Raw genomic sequence first — 24,015 nt, forward strand, 5'->3', positions numbered from 1 at the left:
CCTCCCTGCGGCTAGTAATAGCTCCGGTGGGGGCAGGACCCCGGGAACTGTGCTGAGGGGCCTTGGCCTCTCACTGCGCAGCTGGCCCAGTCTGCTTGTCACCACCCCACAAGGCTTTGGGGGCTGCTGTACAGAGCCCAACTCAGAAGCTGTTCTTGTACCCAGAGGCCCTGGGCTGCAGAAGGACTCCTGGGAGCCCATCGATGCCAATGGCCTGAGCGTCAGGTTCTGCCCTCAGGTGTAGACACGTACCCTGGATAAAACATCAGGAGAGACTCTGGGATTTCCAGGAGCCAAATTTAGCTGGTCCCCAGCCCCCCAGCCCCCCAGCCCAGTCCCTGCTCCCCAGCACCTGAGCTCTATGGGTCTGTGGGCTCCAAGCAGCAGAGCTCCCTTGGCAGACATGCCCGACCAGGGCCCACCTGCTGTTTCCGGGAGCCAGAGCCCTGCCAGGCCAGACCACTCAGATGCTGTGTGTGAGCTTGTGGCTATACCACTGCTCTGGGCTTTCCCCGAAGCACTTGAGGGTTCCTGGCTGAGAGTCCTGGGGTGGAGGCCATGCCCCCTAATCTCTTGCTATGGGACATGAAGTGAGAAGGGCTGTAAGGGGCAGGGCCTATTGGAGCCATTTGCCCTCCAGGAGAATCCTGCTGTCCTGCCAACTGCACCCACTCCCAGCCCATCCAGACCTGCTCTTGGGGTGGAGTCGGGAGGGCCCCTAAGGTGGGTAGGGAGTCTGGACCTGAATAGGACAGATTGGGGGTGACATGAAGCCATCATAAGCCTGTGTTCTCAGCAGCTGTGTATGGGTGTGTGTGTGCACATGCTTAAGCACATGCCTGCACGTGTGTTCACGTGGATGCCCCTGCTTGTGGATTGTCAAGCAGGGATGCCAACTGGCACATGGGGCCACAGCCTGGGTTCCCTGAGGCCCTACAACCTCAAAGCCAGCTCAAAGGCCTGGGCAGGAGGGAAGCCAGGAGGCCATAGCCCCAGGGCTGGGGTGCAGGACTCTAGTGTGTCCAGAAGGCTATTCAGGAGATGGGAGGCTCAGAGGAGTCGGCGTTGGTGACAGACACTGGGTGTGCAGGAAGATGGGACCAGTGAAGGGGGTGGGAGCTGGGGAGGGATCCTGATGTCAGACCCCCAGGGTACTCAGAGCAGTGAGCCTAGAAAGCACCCAGAAGTAGCAGGTGGGGTCTGTGCTGGTGGGCGGGGACCCTGGTGAACCACAGGCTCCAGGAGCCGTGGGGGAAGCTGAGTCAGGACTGGAGTCTGAGGGGTCACGTAGGAGGCTGTGAGCGACAAGGGTCCCAGGTCTGCAAGCTGTTTGCTTGGTCCAGTCTGAACGTGGGATGGGTGTGTTGCTGGTCACGTACTAGGAGAAACATGACTGGGGGACCCAGGTACCAGCCAGAGGGCACCATGGACACTGCTGGGGGTTACATGGGGACTGCTTTGTCAGATGTGTCACTGTCCCTCCTGGCTTCCCAGATGTTGGCTGGGAGGAGATGACTAACTGCACATTTGTTCTCAGTTTCTGTGGAGTGAGGATGGGTGGCATCGGTGGGACTTGGAGGCATACTGTGGCCAGGGGCGGTACTCAGCTGGGCATCCCCACAGGGGCCCTCCACACAAGAACAGGGACCTGGGGTGTCCCCAAGGGGACGGGGAGCTGGCAGGAAGGAGGGCTGGAAATGGAGATTTTCGGGGGCCACATGCCCCACAGCTAGTGAAGTTCCCAGGAGGGGCCCATCCCCAACCCAAAACCCCCAGCAGCCACTGCAAGCGGTGGTCACTGCTCCACTCCTGACAGCCCACTTTATTTGCAGAATCCATTACAGATTATCAGTTAAGGGGTAAAGTTCACAGGAGCGGAGGGCCCCCTGGGGGCAGGTAAGGCCCTGGGGCTAGATGGAGGCCACCCCACATCAGGGGAGGGAGGTGCCCTTGCCTTGCTTCCTGCATCCCAGTTTGCAGAGGTTTCATGGCTGGTCCCACGCATGTGCAGGAACCCTACCCCAGGTACCGGGCACATGTTAGGGGGTCCCATGGACAAACGGTCTGTGGGCAGAGGGTCAGGGCCGCAACAGACACCAGGGTGGGGGGCTGTCATCCACGCACTTTATTAAGATGCACCCAGAGCCTGCCCCGGCTCTGCTGTGGAATGTGGGTGGCAGGGCTGCAGCCCCACCTTGAGCACCAGGACCAGTGGGTGGCCTTTCACCCCCACCCCCACCCCCACCCATGAATAGCCCCCACCAACAGGGGCGCAAACACTGCTCTCTGGAGGATGCGGGGATGGGGATATGAAAAGCGCCAGAAGCCCTTCCTGTCCCCGTCCCGCCTATATTGCCAGCGCTGGGCCATCCCCTCCAGCATGGTGTTCCCCAGGACTGACTGAGAGTCCGGGGGTGGGGGGTGGGGGTGGGGGCTGGTGCTGAGTCCTGCAGCAGGAGAGGCAGGAGGGGACACGGTCATCTCCCCAGTGGGCGGTGTCCTTTCGCGGCAAGGCAGAGGTGGCAGGCAGTGGGCAAACTATGCACAGTAGGTGTCCGCCTTCACCACCTGACAGTACATGGTCATAGCGAAGGTCAGACCCAAGAGCTGTGGGGACATGAGGGGGCTGGTCAGGACCGCTTCAGGAACCACGGGCACAGGGGTCCTGCCCACAGACCCCACCCCGTAGCTTCCTCCCCGGAGGCCTGGTCCTCACTTCTCCAGGAACGCCTCCCCCCGATCTTGGCATAGGGGACACGCTGGGGGTTCCAGGGCTTGGTCCCTAGACCAGCCTTTCTGTCAGCGTGGCCACTGTGGTTCTGCTGGTAGCTTCAGGGCCCCTCAGCTCCTTGCCCCCTCTCTGCCTGCCCATCGCCCAACTGATCACCTGAGTGTTTGTGCACCCCAGGAACGGGCTGCCCTCACCTCAGGGCTCTGTGCTGCCCAGTCCCGTGACCACCACCCACCACAGCCACCGGGCTCAGGCTGCAGGAACAAGGCTGACCTGCCTGTCCCTGAGAGGTCAAAGGTCACCTGCCCACAGAGTGGCCCCTGACCATCCCTCTTGAACCCCACCTCTACTGGCGAGCCTGGGTACTCGCTCCAGTAGGCTCCAGTAGGCTGGAGGCCAGGTGGGTCCAGCTGGCCCCTGAGGCAGGCCCCCCACAGCCTACCTGTACCAGTGCCGTGCACAGCCCAAAGATGCCCACAGCCAGAAGGTTCTCCTGGAGCCATGTCTTCACCGTCTCGTAGCATGGCTGGAGGCAGAGGGTGCGTCACAGGGGCCATGAAGCCAGCCCTTCGCACCCCCAGGTCCCCAGGGCCAGGATGTGTGGGGAGGGTGGATGCTCACCGCCTTCCACCAGGTGCCAGGTGCGTGAAGTCCACAGCTCTCACTGAACTCTAGGCAGCAGGAGTCGGGCACGCGGGTGGCATTATAGACCTCAAACCAGTCGGTGTAGTTGGAAACCCCACAACAGCGAAACTACGACAGGCACAGGCTAGGATGGCTGGGGAGCCGGGGGTGGGCCCTACCCCCTACTCGGCCCACCCCAGCCCCCACCCCCCGCCTGCATACCCACACCCAGGCTCACGTCGGTCTGGATGATGCTCCATGCATTGGTGAGGCCAACGTTGCCTGGGGTGCCGTACAGATGCAGACCCTTCTTCAGGTCTCGTTGGGCGTACCTGTCGATCTGCAGGTGCAGTGTGGTCAGCAGGGCCACCCACCCCAACGGCCAGCTCCACCTCCCTCATCCAGACCCCACAGGCGCCCCACATCGCCCCCTGCCCGTCCCTGCCCCTGGGCCCTGGCTGGCACTGGAGTGAGACACCCAGCATGAACTCCTGTTAGCTTCAGGTATGGAGACAGACGGACAAGGACAGAAACACCGTGAGTGGTCTGCACATGCGGGGTGTCGGCTGAGGGGCCCAGAAGCTACGACACCCCCGTGGCCCCCGGAACTTGGTTCCCGAGACCATCCTCCAGCGGAGGAACTGGGGCTCCTAGGTCTGCAGGGTCGACCAGCACCAGGAAGCCTGGAGGGGACTGTGCCAGAGGACCCAGGGACCAGGCCAGAGCCCCCACCAGGCAAAGGCCAGAACCGTGAGCAAAGTGAGGAGCACAGGCCCCGGGTGTAACGCAGAGCATAAAACACGGAAAGGAGCCTTGATTTTTAGTACATGTGCTGCCGAAGCGAGCACAGGACCTTGAGTAATGTAAATCAATGACTGCGCGGGGACAGGTGTTTTCCTACCCAGTGGACACTCGGTCCAGGACAGTGGGAGTTCCGCCCACACCCCTGTCCCCCCACTCCCACTGTGCCAGAATCCCAGAGCCTCCAGGGCATTGGCAGCCCCTCCGGGACCCGCCTCTGGTGGCTGTGGTGAACAGCGGGACTGCCCTGAGTGGGTAGCGGGGCCATGGCCCCTTGCTGGGTGGGGAGGGCAGGGTGGCCAAACCTTGTCAGTGTAGGCGAAGAACAGGACAGTGACAGTGACCTCCAGCAGGAGCACCAGCAACAGCGTCACAAAGAACTGCAGAGGAGATGGGTGTCAGGGACGGCCACACCGAACCCCTGCCCCCTAGCCTGTGGAGCCTTCCAGGGCTGGGGCTGCAAACCTAAGACGGATGCCTCCAGCCCAGGGTCCATCCCTGGGGACCAGCACGTGCCCCTTGTGCTGCCCCACCCCCCTCTCTGTCCCAGGGGCTCTTCTCTTGCTCCGCTGACCCCAGGGGACGCACCTAGGCTTCATGCCTGTGTCCCTGTGGCAGGCAGGCAGGTGGAGCAGTGCCCAAGGCAGGGGGCCCTGGCAGGGGGTAGGTCGGACCGTGATGATGCTGAACCCTGGGGATCACAGCCGTCGGAGCAGCCAGGGGTGGCCACCACCCCTTTGGGAAAGACCAAGGTGAGGGGACAGCCACCAGGAGCCTGAGAAGTGCCCCCGTACGGCACAGACCTTGCCCACTGGGTAGCACCCGCCCCCATCCGAGCACCCCCAGAGGCACAGCCCTGACCCAGGCCAGCTGAGCAGCAGAGACAGCCTGCATCCACCTTGCCTTTCCTGCAGACAAGAATGAGATTAGGGCAGGGACGATGGGGACAGGGCCGGGGAAGTGGGCTCTGGACTCCCCCTGCATAGAAGCCTGGGGCTGGGCTCCCCCCCCCCCCCACTGCAGCTTCCTGCCCTGGGGCAGCTGGGGATCCAGCCACACCCCACCTGCTGCTCCAAGAGATCAGAGCCCCAGGCCCTGATGGGAGCATCTGGAACGTGCTGAACAGCTGGGGAGGCTGCACATCTTGGGGGGCGTGCCCTCAGGGACCCCACCCTGGGCAAGAACTCCTCAGACAAGGTCAATTTGAAGGGGTGATTTAGGACTGGAAGCTGCCCAAGGCCTTTACTGGACACATTAACAGGTGAGGAACCTGACCCGGGGACACTTCCCCTTCTCCATTATCGGTGATTAACGTCCCCGGTAAATGTGTCCAAGGCAGAGGTGGGGACCGTGAGCCTCTCAACAGAGGGTCCAGGGACAGGAGCCAGGGAGGGGTCCCAGGAAGGGTGGTCTCAGAGTAGGCTGGAGGGGCCCTGCCTGGCACTCGTGTGCGCTTGTGCACGGGTGGGCATGTGAGCACACACGTGTCCGTTCCATCGCAGGAGGCCTCCACGAAGCTCTGAGCCAGCAGCTCCCCAGCACCTGACCCCCACCGCCCCAGCCTGTTCTGGAAGGCCCCATCAGAGCCCCCAGGGGCTGCCACAGGCCATGGCGGTGATGTATTCCTGCCCGGAGGGGTCAGCGACCCAGAGGCACCCAGCGGGGGGCACTCACAGTGAGCAAGAGGCACTTGTGCTCCTTGATGGCGCCGATGCAGCCCACGAAGCCGATGGCCATGACAAAGGTCCCGGTAACGATAAGCAGGTTGGCAGCCGACAGGGACGGGAAGGAGGAGGACAGGGTAGCGAAGTTCCCCTGGGTGGCAGCCAGCCAGATGCCAACGCCGAGGATGCCGCAGCCTCCCAGCTGGGACCACCAGGGTGGGGAGAAAGGGCAGTGAGGCCACCACCCACGCCTCCCAGACCGCCCCAGAGCAGGCTGCAGTCCCACCGGATCACTGTGGCCATGCAGAGTGGCATCCCACAGGCCCTGCGCACCCTCGCCTGCCCCGCTGACCTCCCAGCACCCAGCTGGTCCCAGGGACCCCATGACTCAGCAGACCCCCAGGGCTCGGAGACCACTCCCTGATCCACAGCCACAGTGATGGGGACCCCAAGGTCCCCCACCTATGGTGGGGAGGGGATGGTCTAAGGAGACTTTTTTTTTTAAGATTTTATTTATTTATTCATGAGAGACACACAGAGAGGGAGGCAGAGACACAGGCAGAGGGAGAAGCAGGCTCCATGCATGGAGCCTGACATGGGACTAGATCCCAGGTCTCCAGGATCACGCCCTGAGCTGAAGGCAGGTGCCAAACTGCTGAGCCACCTAGGCATCCCTAAGGACACTCTCCATTCAGGACGTGAATGGGGTGGCTGCCCTTGTCCCAATGATATGATGAGGCAGCCTGGGCAGGAGCCCCAGGGCTTCTCCCGAACATCATCTCTCCAGGAAGTGTCCCCTTTTGCCCCGAGCCTGGCCCACGCCTGCCCCACAGCCTCTGGACCTGAGCAGTCAGGGAGACCTGCCCTAGATCCCTGGAGACTCTGCCGGACCACACACTCCTCTTCCTAAAACCACCTCCCAGTGGGTGGCCACACTCCCCATCAGCCGCCTGGTGTCCCCCACTGTCACTTTCTAAGCACAAGCCCCAAAGCACCCGCCAGGCTCTGGTGTGGACACCAGCACAGGAGCGGAGCAGACAACCCCATCCCTGGCCCTCCCCTGGCCCTCGCGGCCTGTCCTTAACCACTGGGACTTTTACTGAATTTCATAGTCGCTCTTTATTATACACAATTAAAATGAGAGGAGCAATGCTGAGCTCTGGGGAAAGCCAGGCGGCCCTGGGGACCCCTCCCCACTGCTCACCATCTGGCCTGGCCCCCATGCCCTCAGCCCCCAGGGCTCTCCTGGGCACAACGTCCAGCCCTTGGAGTGATCACCCTGCACGCCCGGGACAGGCTAGGTCACAGACTCGGGATACCATACCCACCCAGGGCCACCACAAGCCCTGCATCACCCCCACAAAAGCCTCCTGAGCCGAATGGCCAGACTCCCACCTCATTTCCCAGATCAGTAAACTGAGGCTGGGAAACAAGCCACCTGTCCAGTCAGTCAGAGGCAGAGTCAAGGGAAGCCAGGGCCATCCACACACGGCTCCCCAACAACTGGCCTGGTTCCCTGAGCCTGGCAGGGACCCCATGACTCAGCAGACCCCCAGGGCTCGGAGACCACTGCCCAAGGAAGCCTCACCTTCCATGTGCCCGTGCTCACCCCTTCCCCTGCCAGCTGGTCAGCCACGCCCTGGGGTGGCAGTGGGGCCACCACTCCCTTCTCCATAACCCGCTGGGGAGTGTGCACACCACGTATTAAGCCAGGCTGGCAGGAGACTGCAGTTATGGTGAGGGGGGCGCAGAATGCAGTTCCCAGCCCAAGAGCAGAGGGGCCGTGGCTCCCCGAGTGTGGACAGGCTCTGGGCCAGGCCCAGCGGCATCTGGGATCCCTCCGGGCCTTGCCTAGGCTGAGCGGGGCAGGAGAGCCCCCCAAGCTGAGCCCCAGCTCAGCACCATCCAGTGGCGGGGGGTGGGGTGGGGTGTCCAATCAGCCCAGGGTGAACATGCGGGTCCTCTCTGGCCCCCTGCCCCTCTTTGCACCTTCCACAGAAGAACTTTGATCTAAAAATTATAAACATCTCCTCTGAATGCTGCTGGCTCGGGCGGGGTCCAGGAAGCTGGGCCATCCTGCCTGTCTGAGCCCCTCCCCAGGGTAGGTGGGCGTCTGCGGCTCAGGTAAGGTGCGGAAGGGGGCAGGGCCAGTGCCCGCAGGCACCAGGTTAGGGGGAGCCTGGTGCACAGGCTGCCCTGCCCCTGGATGGATCACATGGCCCTGGAGGTTCCCAGAGGGCCCACGGTAGATGGGGACAAAGGCCTCCGCCCACCTAGGCCATACCCACCCAGGGATGTGACTCCTGTGAGGCCATCTCCATGCCATGATCAAACCCAGGGCCATGACAAGGCTGCCCAGACGAGGCTCAGAGGTGGCAGGGCAGCCGGGGGACCCACCCGGAGGAGTGGCTCCATTGCCCCTGTGCCTGGGTATGTGCCCAGTATGAGCAGCCAGCTGCCCTGTGGTGGTTGGGGGGGGGCAGGGGGTGACACCCCCACTGCAGAGCTGGGCTTGGGCATAGCCCCACAGCAGAACAGGGTCTGCTGGCTTCAGGGAGATGTGCCCCCCCCCCGCACCGCCGTGGGGAGAAGGCGGCGCCCCCCAGCAGCCCCGGCGCTGTCCGAGGTGCTGACCCCAGGTCCAGCCACTGAGGGGGCACCCAGCACCTCTGGGCACCCCACGCCCGCCTGTGGGAGGCACCACTCAACATGATGGGGACAGAAGCTGGGACAGGCCGTGGCTCATTCAACCCTCCCAGCCAACCTACAGATGAGAAACACGGCTGAGGGCTTTCCTGGGGCGAGGCCCCTCGCCCGTGCCTGTCAGACGCCCAGCGCTGTCCCCACAGCGTCCCCGCTGCCTCTGGCATCTCCAGAGATCCCAGGGGAGGGGCTGCCCTTTGCAGTGCTGCGCGTGAAGGGTGCTGTGGCTGGGGACCAGGGAGGATCTGGGTCAGGGAGGGCATGAGGGTGGGCCACTCCCCATGGAGACGGCACCTTGACCAGCCGCCATGCCCAGGCCTTGTGGCAGCTTGTCCCCCACTGAGCCATGCAGCCCTCACTTTGGGCGAGTCACATCTCCAAGCTGAGCCCCAGGACGCCCCTCAGTCGGTGAGGCTGCCTCCTGCAGCAGGTCCCTGAGCCCAGAAGAATTATTCCTTCCTCACAACCCCACTGCCTGCCTTCAAGGACAGTAGACGGCTCCTGTCAGCAGGAAACTGAGCCCGTCTGAGCTCCCTCGCCCCATGGGAACACATGAAAGGGCACAGGGAGGACACGGCGAGCAGAGCGGCTGTGGGAGTCCAGCTCCCGGGGAGTCTGGGGGGGCTCCCCACTCCCAGCACTGGTGGAAATGAATTTCCTTAATTAACTCTGCACACAACGTCCCACCTCCACCTGAGATGGCAAAAGAGACCCACACTGTGACACACACAGCCCACGCTGCTGGACACCTCTCACCGTCAGCCTCACACACAGACGCATGTCACAGACATGCTGCCCTATGACCTGCCATATTCCAAGCCCCAAGGCCCCCCATGTGCAAGCATGTTTGCATAGACCAGTCACCAAAAACTCAGACACACACTCACTAACAATGTACGAGCACAGTTAATAAAATTACCTGTAATTTTGAAAATGCTTCTGCATATGCAGTTTTTAAAACATTTTGGCAGGAAAATTATAGCCTCCAAGTGCAGGAAAAAACAAGGTCCTTTAGACTCAGATGCAGAGCATGAAACACAGGGTAAAAGAGGCTGAGGTCGCTGAGAGGCTGGGACACCCCCCCCACCCCCGCACAGATGTTCAGCCCCACTTTCTCACTGCTTAGGGCACTGGCTGGACTCTCCTCCCCAGCCACACGAAAGCCCATCTGGCTCCCAGGAACAGACCCCATGAAGCCTGAGAGGGGGACCCCCACCCCTGCCCCTCCATCCGCTGTGGCCTCTCTGTCTCCCTCCATGTGCCTCGAGCACACGCCCGATCTCCGGCCCTCCCCTGTCACCAGCCCCAGCCCAGTACCCGGCTTACACTCCCCCCTCATCCTGCTGTCCGTTTTCCTGTCTCCATTTTTCGGTTTGGCTTAGGGCTGGGGGTATAGGGACGCCTCGGTCTGCGATGCCACCCCACCCCCAGGCCCATGAAGGGGCAGGTGTCAGGTGGCCCTCTGCCACTGCCCCTCCGGCCAGCAGATGGCAGGACAGCTGGCCACGTCCTCGGAACACAGCGGAGGGCCGGGTGCCCGCAGGGCCTGAGCCTGTGCCCAGAAGCCCCTCGCCGGGCAGCCAGCACAGGCTCGGGGTGGGGGCTGGGCATGGCGGGGTGTCTCACCCCTCCCGCCAGCACTTTGGGAATGGCAAAACGTGTCCGCAGTGCCAGAAACCAGGTCTGCACCTGCCCGAGATGAGTGAAGGGGCTGAGCCCCTCCTGGCAGGCCGAAACATCCCCTATACCTCGACTGGGCCCTGTTACCTGGGGGACAGCTCAGCAGGGCGCTCACTTAAAATCTACGCCATGGCCTGCATGTAATTTTCTTAAACGCCAACCAAGCCCCCGCGCCAATCCCCAGCCCCATTCACTCACGCCAGCCCCGGGAGCCCCAAAGCTCGGACGCAAGGAGACCAGCCCCAGCCCCCAGGGAGACAGCCCCACTGGCCGAGGACCCCCTGAGGCCAGTGTCCAAGGAGGCCAGCAGCTCCAGGAAGGCCCAAGTCCCCCCTCCAGGGCAAGGAGGAGCTCCCTGGGGGCCTCTGGGGCACAGAGAAGGACCACAGCAGCAGAAGCCCTGGCAGGCTCAGTCAGTAGAGAAGGTGACTCTTGATCTCAAGGCTGTGAGTTCAAGTTCCCTATTGGGTGTAGAGATGGCTCAAAAATAAGATTTAAAAAAGGGGGGGCCTGGGTGGCTCAGTCGGCTTAGCATTAGACTCTTGATCTCAGCTCAGGTCTTGATTTTGGGGTGGTGAGTTCCAGTCCCCGTTGGGCTCCAAGCAAGAACCTCAGCGGCCCTCCCTGGGAGAGGGGAGGGAGAGGCCATGGCCGGAGCCCCAGGGCAGCCAGAGGGCAGACAAAGCACTGAAGCACAGCAGAAGGACAGGGCCAGGGCCACAGACAGGAGGTACAACTGGGTTGGGGACCCCCGGCCTCAACTCCCACTCCAGCCCTTCATGGCCAAGGCCACAGCTCTCTGGGGGCACAGAGCCCTGCTCCTGCTACAGCCCCCCCACCTCTGCTTTGGATACAGAGGGTTCCCTAGAGAGGCCTGGCAGGCCCGCCTCTCCCCCTCGCTCGTCTTCCAAAAAAGGGTCGACTCCAGGGACACGCACAGAGGCACCGCGAAGCCCCTCTGGGCCACTGGGTGGACAGGCCTGACAAGCACCCAGGATAGTGCTGGCACTGCCTGGATCCCCCTCACTGCCCGCGGCCACCCCCAACCTCTCAGGGAGACCAGCAACCCAGCAACAACCCACAGGCCTGGTGCCGCCATCAGGGCCTCTATACACAAGCGGATTGTTGCTGCTCACAGTATGTCCGCGGGGGCCCCCACCCTGGGAGGGAGGGCTCTGCGGGGGGCGCAGCACGGCCACCAGGCACCAAACATTCCCAGGCCCCAGAGCCCCGCCCATCCCCTTAACCAGCTGCCAACCTAAGGATGAGAGTGCCCTGACTTTTGACCAGGGAGTCAAGTGCCCCCCCCTTCCTGGGGGCCCTCCACTCGATCCCACACACAATCCGCCCACCCTCCCTGCACCCATCACAAGGCTGCACAGCCACCCCTACCTGCAGTCAGCAGGACACCCCCTGCCTTAGCCTATCGCACAAAGAAATAGGAGCCAGGACCCAAGGATGCCCCCAGCACCATCAAGAGGCTGGGCCAAGAAGAGCCCCAGGGTGTGGGGTCTGAGATGCTCACTGGTCCTCCCCCTGTGACCTCAGCAGGCCCCCGTGGCATGCTTCCTTCCCCAGCTGCAGGGAGGGTTGGGGGGAGGTCATGACCCCCAGCTCTACAGGGCCCTCTGCCACCATGTGTCCACTCCTCCTCCACCAGTCTCTGACACCCACTTGGATGTCATGCATCACCACAGGGGAAAATCCAGGCCCCACCCTGTGCTGCAGCTGGGGAAGGGGAGACCCTGAGGAGACCCCGAGGAGGGCAGGACTCACCCAAAGTCCTCCACTGGCCTGCGCAGCAGGAGATGGCAGGCAGGGCTCCAACCCCCACCCCAGCCACACAGAGGGACTCTGAGCACAAGTTCAGGCCGAGGCAGGGCAGCGAGCAGCCCAGAGCTAGGGAAGGGGGTGGGGAGGGACACCTGCCGGGGTGCAGCAGGAGGAGGGGCCCTCAACTCGGCTGATCCCAGTCTGGGAGGCACAGAAACAGGCTTACCTTGCTAAGCTCAGCCCTGCCTCCACTCAGGTCCCCCCAGGACCCCCGAGCCACAGAGACTGACTGCCCCTGGAGGAGCCCCAAGCACTCTGACCCAGGGCAGGGCAGGAGCAGGAAGAACATGTCCTCCCGCTCCCCATACCCCTACCCCTCTCACGGCAGGGGGGCTCTGTAGGGGCTGCACGTCTCCAAACCCTCACCCTGTGCCTGGCATCACACGGTATACCTGCCTGCTCCCGGGAGACACCCCCACCCCATGGTGGAGGCCCTGACCCTAAACTGCCCTGGGCAGGCCTCAGATGGAGGCCCCATGTGCTGTGGGAAGGCAAGACAAGGTCTGGGGGTCAGTTGGCTCTGAACTCTGGGGGGGGTACCTGTGCTGTCCCAGCTCCCTGTCTCAGGGCACCCCGGCTTTAAGCACTGGTGACAACATGCAAGCCTGTCTCCTTCCCTGAGATGAGCCGGGGACCCAGCCAGTGCAGGAGGACCTAGCAGGTCAACCCCAGGACAGACCGGTGATGACTGTTTCCTGCCCCACAAGGACCCAAGGTTGGATACCTCAGTCGTCCCTTCCCAGGCCCAAACAGGAGCCCCCAAGGAAACCCCATCCAACAGGGCCCATAAATAGGACTCGATGATCTCCTGAGCCAGCCCTCCCGCTCCCTGCCTCCCCAGGCTGTCAGGAACTGTGGTCTCAGCAGGGGCACCCTGGGGCTAGTGCAGGGGTGGGGGGGAACCAAATTGCTGGGGGAGCCAGGGGTGCAGGAGCCTCAAGGGGCTAGGTGGTCTACCTCCCTCAGGATCGAGGACCTGAGGTAAGGGGGTGCCAGGCAGGGCTTGGAGGACAGAAGAGCAAAGACGAGGGCAGGACATAGAGAAGTCATTGCGGATGGGGCCCTCGGGAGTCCCTTGGCCTGTGCCTGCAGCCTTACCTCCTGCCACCCCCCCCAACCAGGGCCCCCGCACCCACGCCCGCTGGGAGCCACATGTGGGACAGACACAGCTGCCCCACCAGACACACCCCCAGCCTGCTCCCCACGAGCTGGGGCAAACGCTGGCCCAGCACTGACCTGGCCAGCCCTGCAGGGTGGGGTCAGAGGCAGTGACACAGGTGCATGTCTTGAGGTCCAGCCCCTAGGACTCCCCTCCCATTACCTCAGCCCTGACCCTCATAGCTCCAGTGGGGAGACTGAGGCATGACACTCAGGGGTGCAGGGCGGGGCTGTCCTCTAGCTTCCTAGTGACAGAGGGGGAGGCCAGCACCCCCAGGTACAAAGGAGCTGGGGGCTCGGGGGAGGGTGCTCTGGCCTCCGCCCCGGCCACCTGCAGCCCAGCTGATCCCTGCCCAGGGACCCAGCGTCCGGACCAGTCCCACCACACCTCATGTCGGAGTGCTTCCTATGGGCCAAGGGCAAGCCGGGTGCCCCCTTCTGACCCCCAGGGTATCAGACCCCAGCTGGGCACCATGCTGGGGCAGAGAGGGGCCCAGGTCAGCAGCAGGAGACCAGTTTGCTTCACAGGGAAGTAGAACTGTGGAAGAAAAGGGAAATGGATTTTCCAGCCCAAGACAGGGTCCCAAGGGGGGTTTCTGATTTGCTCTTTTCCAGGCTGAGGCCTGGCAGAGCGTGTCTGGCCTGCAGCTGGTAGGGACGCTCCCTCAGGGCTCCCAGGGCAAACATAGCCCTGCCTGGGGACCCACTGAGGGGGGCTGCTCTCAGACCACAGGCTCCCTTGAGGGGTCCCCTCTCCTGACCCCAAGCAGTTGTCCAGATGGCTGAGGAGAGGAGGTAAGGGAAAGGACAAGACTTGCCCACGTCCCGGGACCTGACTACCCACCACACCCACTGCCTGCCCCCACCCCAAGCAGTCGGCCACCTACACCACCACTACTGTCAAGTCTGGTCACCTGCAGCAACATGCAGACTCTGCCAGCCACTCAGTGCAACCACACCGGCGCCCCCTGCAGCTGGCCAACATCCCCCACCAGAAGACGTTCACCCCTTCACACCCCTGGGTCGGGCTCCAGCTGTCACGCACCTCTGCACCTCTGCCGCCAGCTCCTGGCCTCAGGGTACTTCACTCTGGGCCTGGGCCTCATCCCTCCTGAGAGTCTCTCGTAGAGAAACAACCCTTGGCATGACCACCTCTGGAAGCAGGCATCTGGGGAAGTGTTCCTTGGGTCTCCTTGGGTCACACCCCTTCCGGGGACCCCTGACTCCCTCTACCACTAGCTGGGAAGAGGAAAGTACAGCCTGACAAGAAAGGCAGGTGCAAAAAGATAGACCCAGGTCTCTGGGTATGTGGCCTTAACTGGACAGCATGTAAATGGCATGAAGGATGGCCTCCTTGTGGGGCCCAGAGCCCAGGCTGGAGCTAAAGCCACACCCTCACTCCCGGTTATGTCCAGAACTACCCATGGAGCAAGAGGGACCTTGGCATCCTCTCTCCACCACGCCTCCTAGCCCCGCCAGTGGAACCCCAGCCTGGCCAGGCTTGTTCCAAGACGCTCCCTGCAGTTACGGGACTGGGGCTGGGTGACAACTTTGTCATCTCCCCACCCACCCACCCACCCAGCCAGCCTTGTATGGAGGAAGAAGAGGCCACCCTCTAGGACCAATACCTCTGGACACACACCTCCTGTCTGAGCACACGCAACCCACCTCAGCAAAAGTTATGGGTGACCCCCAACACACACTCCCCCCACGTAGGAAGAAGAGCCAGCAGGGAGGCCAAACACCTCCCCAGCACACTCCGGGGCCCAACACCCTGGTCAGTGTCAGGCCCAGCCAGAGAACTCACCGGTGCACACACCCCCTCCCTCCCCACAGCACCTGCAGACACTGGAGGGGACCACCCGGCCCCCAACAGCCCCCTCAGAACCTCCTAAGTCAGACCACTGGTGCGGGGTGGAAAGTCAAGAAAGGACGCCGGCTGCGCGGAGGGAGGGGAGGGGAGAAGAAAGAGGAGGGGAGAGGAGGGGATGGAGGGAGGCACCAGAGTTCCACGCAGGAACCCGGGAACCCGGGCGCAGGGGGGCGCAGTGCCTAGCCTCCCTGTCGGGCGCGCAGGTGCGGGACATGTCCCGTCCCAGGAGGACAGCAGAGAGGACAAGGGGCAGCGGCCTGGAGTGCAGAGCCTCGGCCCCAGAGCCCCAGAGCCCCAGAGCCCCGCGGTCCCGGAAACCCGCCTCCCGCAGGCCACCCCAGCCCGGCCTCCAGCTGGAGTGGCGACCCTGGGGCCCCCCCACCCCGCGCATCCATCTGGGTCCCGGTGTCTGCCCCCCATCCCAGCTGGGGCGGTGACCCTGGGCCCCCCCACCCCGCGCATCCATCTGGGTCCCGGTGTCTGCCCCCCATCCCAGCTGGGGCGGTGACCCTGGGCCCCCCCCACCCCGCGCATCCATCTGGGTCTCCAAGTGTTTCCCCATCCCAGCTGGGGCGGCGACCCTGGGCGCCCCCCGCCCCGCCCCGCCCCGCCGCCACTCACCCAGAAGAGCAGGTTGAAGGCGAACATGAGGAACTTGACGCCCTGGAGGCAGCCGCGCGCCATGCTGCAGCGCTTCAGCTCTAGGAGGAAGATGAAGGAGAGGTCCAGGTAGAAGACCACGTACTTGTTGCCCTTGGGCGCCGTGCAGCGCGCCTGAGCCGCCTTGGGGCCGGGGCTGGCGTGCAGGCCGAAGAAGGGGCCGCCGTCCCCGCCGTCCCCGCCGTCCCCGCCGTCCCCGCCGTCCCCGCCGTCCCCGGCGCCCGCGCGCCCGTACAGGCTGCTGTAGCGCCGGAAGGGGCCCCCGCGCGCGAAGCCCGGCTCCTTGCCCTCCGGCGACGGGCTGCGCCGGTAGGTGGACTCGTCCGTGCTCGAGCGGCGCATCGCGCCAGGGCCGCCGCCGGGCTCAGCGCCCCGCGCCCCGCGCCCCGCCGCGCCGCATCCCGCCCCGGCCCCGGCCCCGGCCCCGCTCCCCGCTCCGCCCCGGCGGCGGCCCCGGACACCTGCCCGCTCCCCGCGCCGCAGCCCCGGCCCTCGCCCCGCGCCCGCCCGCCAATCCGCGCCCGCCCCGCCCCCCAGGACCCCTCCCCGCCCCCAGCCCCCGCCAATCCGCGCCGCCCCGCGATCCCACCGCTCGCGGGCGCCGGCCAATCGCGGCCCCGGGCCGACGACCCCGCCCCGCCCCCGGCCCCGCCCGCGCTGGCGCCCCCCCAGCCCCCAGCCCCCCTGGCCTCCGCCGGGCCCGCCCGGGAGGAAGATGCTCTGGAAGGGCGGGGACTGCGTCGGGGGCCCGGGGACCCGGGGGCCCGGGGCGGAGGGTCCGGGAACGAGGTCGCACTGCCCCCGCCGCCGGGCCGAGCCTCGGACCGCACTCGAGACGCACAGGGCGATGCAAATGAAGGGGTGACCCAGTTGCTTTCTGGTGGTGACCTGGGGCGGCTTCGACCTGGGTTCAAGTCAAGAAAGAGGCTGCCCAGGACGGTGTAGCCCCGAACACTCCCTGGGGGGGCGCGCTCTCCAGGGACCCCCGAAGCCCCGGCCGTTTACAGCTTGGATGGGAAGAGGCCTCTGTGGGCACAGGAATCAGCCTGGGTTACCCACCCCGGGGTGTGGGGGGGCTGCCCCTGAGAGGGACTGGGGCTGGGGAGGGAAAAAGGGGAGGCTGCCTAGGAGGGCAGGCCAGTCCTCAAGAACCCTGGGCGAGGCTTTTAGACTCACAGGGAGGGGCTGGAACTCACAGGAGGGTCGCAGGGCGGGGTGCTCCCTGGGTGGGGGCACCCCCCTCCCCTGGTCCTGTTTCTCCAGGTAGCATGAGCCACCTGCTCACACACAGCCCCTTCTGCTTTAATGCTCTGCTGCCACTGTCTGAGAATTACTGGTCTTTTTGGAGGGGGCGTCACATTTCATGTTGCACCAGCCTGAGCCAGAAGTCAGACCCTGCCCCTCCTGGACACATCCACGCACGTGCAGCGAGGACCCACACCAAGCTCACAGATCCCCAGGGTGACCCGCACACACACGCACAACAGTCTAGGTAGGAGTACATATGCATACTACACTCGCACATTGGGGGACATGTTCCCTAAGCTGCACCCTAGCTCACCCCACTGGTGGGGGCATGGTCTCTGGGGCCACTGGTGTTGGGGGGAGACATCAGCGTGTAAGTCAGACACCGCCTTCCTATCTGGCCCTGGGCCTGCAGCCCAGGAGGCCAAAGAAGAGCTGAGCTCCTCCTCCCGGAGCTCTGGGCCTGGGGCTGTAGCCAAGGCCTACCAGGTCAGCATGGGAGTCCACTGGCAGTGTCCACCCAATGGGACAGTCCTAGAAACTGAAGCCCAAAGAGGGAAGGGCTGGCTCAGGGTCCCTGAGAGTTGGGTAGCAAGAGCTCAGAGTGCGGAGAGGTGGGAGAGAAAGAGGCGGATGGGAAGGAGGAGGGGAGGCAGGAGTGCCCAGGAAGGGATACTGACAAGGTGACAAACTGAGAGACAGTGGTGTGGGAGGCAGCATGTTGAAGGGGGGGAGGGATGTGCAGCAGCCAGGGCAGGACTACCTGGAGGACTGGGGGCCCAGTGAGGTCTGGCAGCCCTGCTGGTCCCTGAGGACCAGGAGCATCAGACCTCTGCTGCCCCCTGAAGGCCCCTTGTAGAACTGCACTCAAGCCCCAGGGGCCAAGCCTGAAAGCCTCTTCCTGCAGAGCAGAGCTGGCCCTGGCAGGGAGGGGGGGCAGGAGAGTCCCAGAGTCCTTGCCTGTCTCACAAGGCTGGCCAGCCTGGGGTTTCCCATGCCCCCCATCTTTCCCTCCTTCAAGTGTGCTTTGGTACATCTGGGCCCCAGAAAACGGACACAACAGTGATGTGCCAGGGGCCCAGTGTAGAAGCAGGCAGCGGAGGGCCCCACCCCAGCCCTACAGAAACCACTGCCCACAGCTCTGCTCAGAAAACGAGTGACCCCCTTGAGACCCCAGCACCCCCTTGGCTCAAGTCAGCAGCTCCACAGCCCAATACGAGGGTGGACGCCCTGGGATGCTGAGTGAGTGTGTGCTCAGGGTGCAGCTGTGGGCACAGGTGGCCAAGGGAGGATCCAGGGCTGACCCAGCCCCACCCCACCTCACCCCATATGCCCTACATTGACAGCACCCCCATAGGCTGGGCTCAGACACACTCAGGGAGGCATGGCTGGACCCTGGGCACAGACACCTGCCGCCAGCTCATCAGTTTTATCCTTCTCAAAGAGTCTCGGGCCCCAGATGAGTGAGGAGTGGGGCCTGAGGGGCGAGAATCTGTCTCCTTTTGGGCCTGGCTCCCAAGACAGGGCCTCCGAGGAAGACGAAGCAGGGTTGGCCCAGGCTGGCAGGAGAGCAGTGATGGGCAGGACTCCTCATGGAGCCCCAGACTCACCTCTCCACCCCTTCATCATGCTGGAGTGGGGCAGGGAGAGGACACAAGGGGAGTTGGCCTAGGTTCCCACAGTGGGCCCCAGCACCCAGGGGGCTCTCAGCTCTGTTTCACTCAGCTGTCAGTGTCCCAATGTCCCCCAAAATATCCCATCTACAAAACCCTGCGCCACCCCAGGTGGTGAACAGGAGTGCCTGATCTGAAATAAAATTAGAAAATTCATCCAAGGGTCCTGGGGCCAGCTGCAATGAGGACACAGGTCCAGGCTGAGGCCAAGGGGGGCGGGGCTTTCCTCAATGCCCTGGCCCAGTGTCAGGAACCTCAAAGTGCAGCCTCTCCCCCGCAGGGGTCCCCTTCCTCTAGCAGGTGGGGCCCCAGTTAGACATGGTCAGGAGATGGCATCCAGCTGGCTCAGACCCTGCGCCAGGACCCGAAGAGCATCCAGCTGGTAAGGCCCCCGGGGCCCGGGGTGGATGAGCCCATGAGGCTGTCCGGGTCTGCACTGCTGCTGCCACTGCCCACCCCGACTGGCATACCTGGGCCTGCCGCAGGAAAGAAGCTGGGCGGCGCTCGGTTCCTCCGAAGGTGAGCCAGCAGGTGGGCCAGTCGTCAGTGTGGCCAAGGCAGGCTGGAGCCCTGTGGAAGGAAGATGGACAGGTTGGAGACCCACACCGGACCCTCTGCGGGGGCTCCTGGAGGCTGAGCAGGCACCAGGGGAGGGGGGGGACAGCCCTCCTCTCAGGACCAGGTCCCTAGGACTGGAGAGGGCGCCGGGGCTGGTGGGGAGGCACTGCCTGACTCAGGAGCTGGGAGCGGGGGGTCACGTAGGGCTTTGCTCCCAGCCTTGGGTCACTCGTCCTGAGACACCCCGGGAGGCAGGCAGACTTGCGGGCACAGACACAGGGACAGCACACAGGGGTCCGTGCATCCAGAGAGTATACATGTTCAGAGGCGTGGATTCATGCACAACGCGGGATCCGGCCTTGGGTGTCCACATGCCCCAAGACGCCCTGCACCCACCCATTCCTGGGCTCCAAGCAGACATGTGCCCTGAGCCACCAACCTCACTCTCCCCGCAGAGCCAGCTGCTGATGACTCACCGGGCCCACTTGTCTGCCATTGGCGTTCACGGGAGCATTCTGTCCTCCCCCAGCAGCCAGGGGCTTGGAGGGGACCCCCAATCTCATGGGGTGCCTGAAGGCATCCCGGTCAGGTGCCCCACACCTCACTCCTCAGACCAGGTGCTCCTTGCAGCCCCAGGGGCAGGGGGGAGCGGTCAGTCTTCCCAGCAGCCCAAGGGCAGGAGGGGACTGCAGGTTCAGTAAATCACCCTGGCAGGTGTCTGCCCCCCACACCCATCCTCTTGTGGGCAGCCCACTGCCTGCCAGCCCACCCAAACTTATGCCTGGGGTTGACCAGAGGCCACAGAGCAGAGGGAGTCCTGGCTCCTCCCCCCAGGTGACCTGATACCTGTCCTCCCCAGAACCTCAGAGAGGAGAGGATGCACCTGGGAGCCCTCAGCAGTCCCCATGCCCAGGGAGGAAGCATCCACGGGGAGGTTTCAGGCCCAGAAAGTCGGCAGCAGGGCGGGGGTGGGGGCACGCACGTCATCCACTTTCCCTGATAAGCCCCCAAAGCCCACAGCAACATTCTAGGAGCTAAAAACCATGCACCATATGGTGCCATTGTGCCCTCTACACCCCAAGACCTGGGTGTCAGGGGGACAGGGCCTCCTGGCAGGGCCTAAAGGGCAGATCTACCAGCAGCCCCTCAAGCCTCCTGGGCCCCCCAAAATGTGGAAGTCCCATGGCCAACACCAAGTGGAGGCTGGATGAGACCACTGCGCAGTGGCGCTCCAGCCCTCACCCCCCTGCTCCCCCCTCCCCCCGAGGCAGCCCCTGGATCCTCCATGAATGACCTCTGGCCCTTCTGACCTCCATAGCCCTCCTCCAAGAGTGCAGAGCCCCTACTCCCATCTAGGGCAGCCCAGACATGGCCGTGCAGCTGGGCCAGGCTGCAGGGGCCAGATGGGACACCAGCTGGCTCCATGGTTCACCCAGGCCCAGCCTCCTCCTCCAGGAAGCCTCCTTCCCCATCCTCTGCGTGCAGGGTCTGATGTGCCGCATCCCAGGGAATGGAACCTGTGGCAGGCAGCAGGGACAACCCGAGGAAGAGCCCCAAGACCAACACACCGGCAGTCCTGGGCTGGGCCTGCTCGACTCTCCAGGGCTCTGGGATGGGCAGTGGTTGGAGGACCCCAGAACAGCATAAGCCATGAGAAGGCCGTGGGCACCTACCTGGCCGGATCCAGGTCCCACTCAAAGAGGAACTACCCCAAAAGCGGACACAAAGGTGGGAGGATGCCAGGGGCTGGGAGGCAGCAGGGGCCTGGCCTGGGGGCACACACCCCAGCAGGGACAGATCCTGGGCAGAGCAGAGCCAGCCGCCTCCCCGGGGCCCCCAGGCCCAGCAGGCTCTGAGGCGGCTTTGAGGAGCCAGGGAGGCCCCGCCAACACAAACAGTCCTGTGGTATCGGCCTTCCGGCTGCTGATCCAGCCCCTGCAGGCCCCAGGCCCCACAGTCCCCAGGCCCACCCGGCCCGCCCTGGGGGAGGGGTACCCCCTACACACACAGAGCCTGGGCAAGGCCAACCCCCATCTCAGGGTCCTCCCCTACATCCCTGCTCCTCCTGCAGCCCCCCCACCCCCCAGGGGGGCATTTCTGTCCTGGAGGTGGTGGTGGAGAGAAACCATCAGGACCCTGTCTCAGGTACCCAGTGTGTGCCCACCCACCTCCAGGCCAGTGTGGTTCCCCCAGAGCCCTACCACATGGGGCCCAGACCACAGGGCTGCCTGGCAGTGTTGTTCCCAAATGCCCTGAGCCCGGGCTCGTCCAAGGGGTCACTAGGTCAGGGCCACCACAGCCTCAAGCACGCTTGCAGACATCGTCACTCAAGACTCCTCAATCCCCAGGGCCCAGGGCTAGTGCAGGCTCAGCAGGCAAGGGACCCTGAGTGACCCAGAGGAGGCATACGAGCATGGCCGCATGGCCGTGCAGGGACCCTCCACCCTGTAGAGCGCTCCCCCCCCTCCCCGTGAGTGCACATCTGCATCTGCCCAGAGCAAGAGGAGCAGGGGCCAGGCCTGCATTACCAGGACTGGGTCCCTCCAGCTGGGCAGCTATAGGTTCTACCCACACTCTACAGACGGAGAAATGATGCCAGGACTGGTGGGCAGGGTCGGCTGATTCCCTGTACACTGGGCCGGGCTCTTGGCTGGAGCGTCTCAGCAGCAGAAGCTTCCACTGCTGTCCTCCGCCCCTGCCTGCCCTGCAGTGACCCTTTTCTGGCAGGAAGCGTGGCTCACGGGTTCCCAACCACATGTGGCACAGCCCTCCCTCCCTCCCTATGCCCCCCCCACAAGATACCCTATGCTCCAAACGCTGGCAGTCTCCCTCCCCAGAGGCCTGGGCCACATCTGTGCTGACACTGCACCAGAGAGGAGAAGTGAGGGCCCCCCTTCCCCTGCAGGCCCCCGAGGCTCCCCTCCCCACCCCTCCTCCCCACCAGTGCCTGGGGCCCTAAGGGCTCCCTCCCGCCCAACCCAACTCCCCCCACAACACACACACAGAGGCCACCCAGGGCCGAGGCAGCTGGCAGGGCTGACCTCTGAGGCTCCCCAGTGTCCTGCAGGGTTGAGGAAGGCAGGATAGAGACAGAGAAGAGGACCCAAGGCCCCACAGGGTGTCCTGGCACACCTGTGCTGAGGGTGCAGCCGGGATGCTCCCCACCGTCTGTCCTTGGAAATCAGGGAGCTGGAGGGAGGAGCCCAGGAAGAGGCCACCACCACCCCCAAATCTACACACAGCTCACAGAATTCCAGGAATGTCAACTTGGCTCAGGCCTGGATCAAGGCGGGAGGCTCATTCCCCTCACTCTTTCAGAGTAAACAACTACTCCCAGCAGGAGCATGGGTGGGGCAGGCCCTGGGCCCCTCCTCCAGGAAGCCTTCCACCCCAGCGGCTCCCCAAGTTCCACCCAGCTGACAGCCTGGGTCCCCTCCGCTGTGTCCCTCACCTGCACAGTTGCCAATAGTCTCTGCAGGGGAGCCTGGGTCTGACCCCAGGCCACCGTGACTCCAGGCCCCCTCTCCTGTCCCTCTTGTCCAGGCACAGGATGTGCGTCCAGTGGGTGGGGTGGGGGGGCAGCTGGGAAGGGAAGTGGCCTCTCTCGTGGCTCTGCACGTGGCAGCGTGGAGGATGACAAATGCACTGGGCAGGCTGTCCAGGGCCCAGGCAGAGGTGGCCAGCGCCTCCCAGGCCCCAGGGGACCCTCAGGCTCCCTCCCTGAAGCTGAGGCCAGAATCCACCACCCACCGTGGGAGGGTGGGGAGTACAGGCCCCACTCATGCCCAGCCCACCTGACTAGCTGACACCCGCCCCACCCCCCACCCCCGCAGGCGCTGCTCTGGAACACATCCATCCCCACAGCCCCAAAGTCTGCCTCCTCCAGGGAGCCCTCCCTGCCTCCCCCCACACAGATCTGCACACACCCCCCCCCCGTGGCCCCCGGATCGAGGAGCTCACCTCACCCCGCCCCCAGGGACACAGCCTCATCGTCCCTTCCACCCTCTGTGGCTGCTGCCCCACCATCTCTGACTCCACCACCTACTCCAGCCCTGGCACGAACCCGCGGCCTAGAGCTGCCCGCAGGTATGGCCTCCAGGGCCCTATCCAAGGGGTCCCCCGGCCAGGATCAATGCGCTCCCCGACACACGCGGGCTCTGCAGGGCGCCTCTTCCACGCCGCCCTCCAGGACCACCCGCTCCAGCCTCCGCCCTGCTCTGAGTCCTCAGAGCCCCGACCGCCCGCACCCCCAGGCCCTTCCCCCAAGGCCGCAGAGGGCGGCTGGGGCGCTGGGGGGGCAGGAGCTGCGGCCGAGCCGGCCGTCGGGGCTACAGAGCGGCCGAGCGGGCCGGGCCGGGGCGGGGACAGCCTTCGCCGCGCCGGGCCGGGAGGGGCCGCGGGAAGGTCCCTCCGGGGCCCCCTGCCCCCGCCCCCCGCCGCGGGTCCCCGCGCCCCCGGCCCCGGCCCGGCCCCGCCACTTGTTGCTGCGGCTCGGCTCGGGGCTCCAACTCTGCGCCCGCTCGGCTCGGCCCCGGCTCGGGTCCGGGTCCCGGTCCGGGGTTCCGAGGGGCGGGACCTCAGCCGCATCCCCGCGGACCGGCTCTGTACCTGCGCGCGGTCCGCCCGCCGCGCAGCTGTCAGTCATGCGGACACGAGGAAGGCGAAGCGCCGCCGTCGGGCCCTTTCGGTCCCGCTAGGCCGCCGTAGGCCGGGACGTACCAAGGCGGAGGGCTGGGGGGGGGCGATGCTTCCTCCGGTCGCGGCCGCGTGGGCCCCGGAGCCCCCGGTCCGCGCGGAAGGAGCTCGGCCCGG

The 24,015-nt window shown here is 64.7% G+C and overlaps 1 protein-coding gene across 5 annotated transcripts; it reads right to left on the minus strand.

Annotated features, from left to right (window-relative positions):
* Positions 1 to 1,795: 1,795 nt before the first annotated feature.
* Positions 1,796 to 23,943, minus strand: TSPAN4 (tetraspanin 4). 5 transcript variants are annotated; one of them, XM_072790489.1, is made up of 9 exons: positions 23,812 to 23,943; positions 19,116 to 19,215; positions 15,689 to 15,768; positions 5,831 to 6,022; positions 4,462 to 4,536; positions 3,594 to 3,695; positions 3,353 to 3,484; positions 3,174 to 3,257; positions 1,796 to 2,607 (listed from the first exon to the last, which is right to left on the minus strand). In XM_072790489.1, the coding sequence occupies exons 3-9, from the start codon at positions 15,749 to 15,751 to the stop codon at positions 2,539 to 2,541; spliced, it is 717 nt and encodes a 238-aa protein (XP_072646590.1). In that variant the 5' UTR covers positions 15,752 to 15,768; positions 19,116 to 19,215; positions 23,812 to 23,943; the 3' UTR covers positions 1,796 to 2,538. The 5 variants fall into 5 exon arrangements, with proteins under 5 accessions (XP_072646590.1, XP_072646589.1, XP_072646591.1 ...); XM_072790488.1 differs by lacking the exon at positions 23,812 to 23,943 and adding an exon at positions 22,655 to 22,944; XM_072790490.1 differs by lacking the exon at positions 23,812 to 23,943 and adding an exon at positions 22,336 to 22,542.
* Positions 23,944 to 24,015: the final 72 nt, after the last annotated feature.

The sequence above is a fragment of the Canis lupus genome, chromosome 21 (genome assembly GCF_048164855.1).
Source record: "Canis lupus baileyi chromosome 21, mCanLup2.hap1, whole genome shotgun sequence".
NCBI lineage: Eukaryota > Metazoa > Chordata > Mammalia > Carnivora > Canidae > Canis > Canis lupus.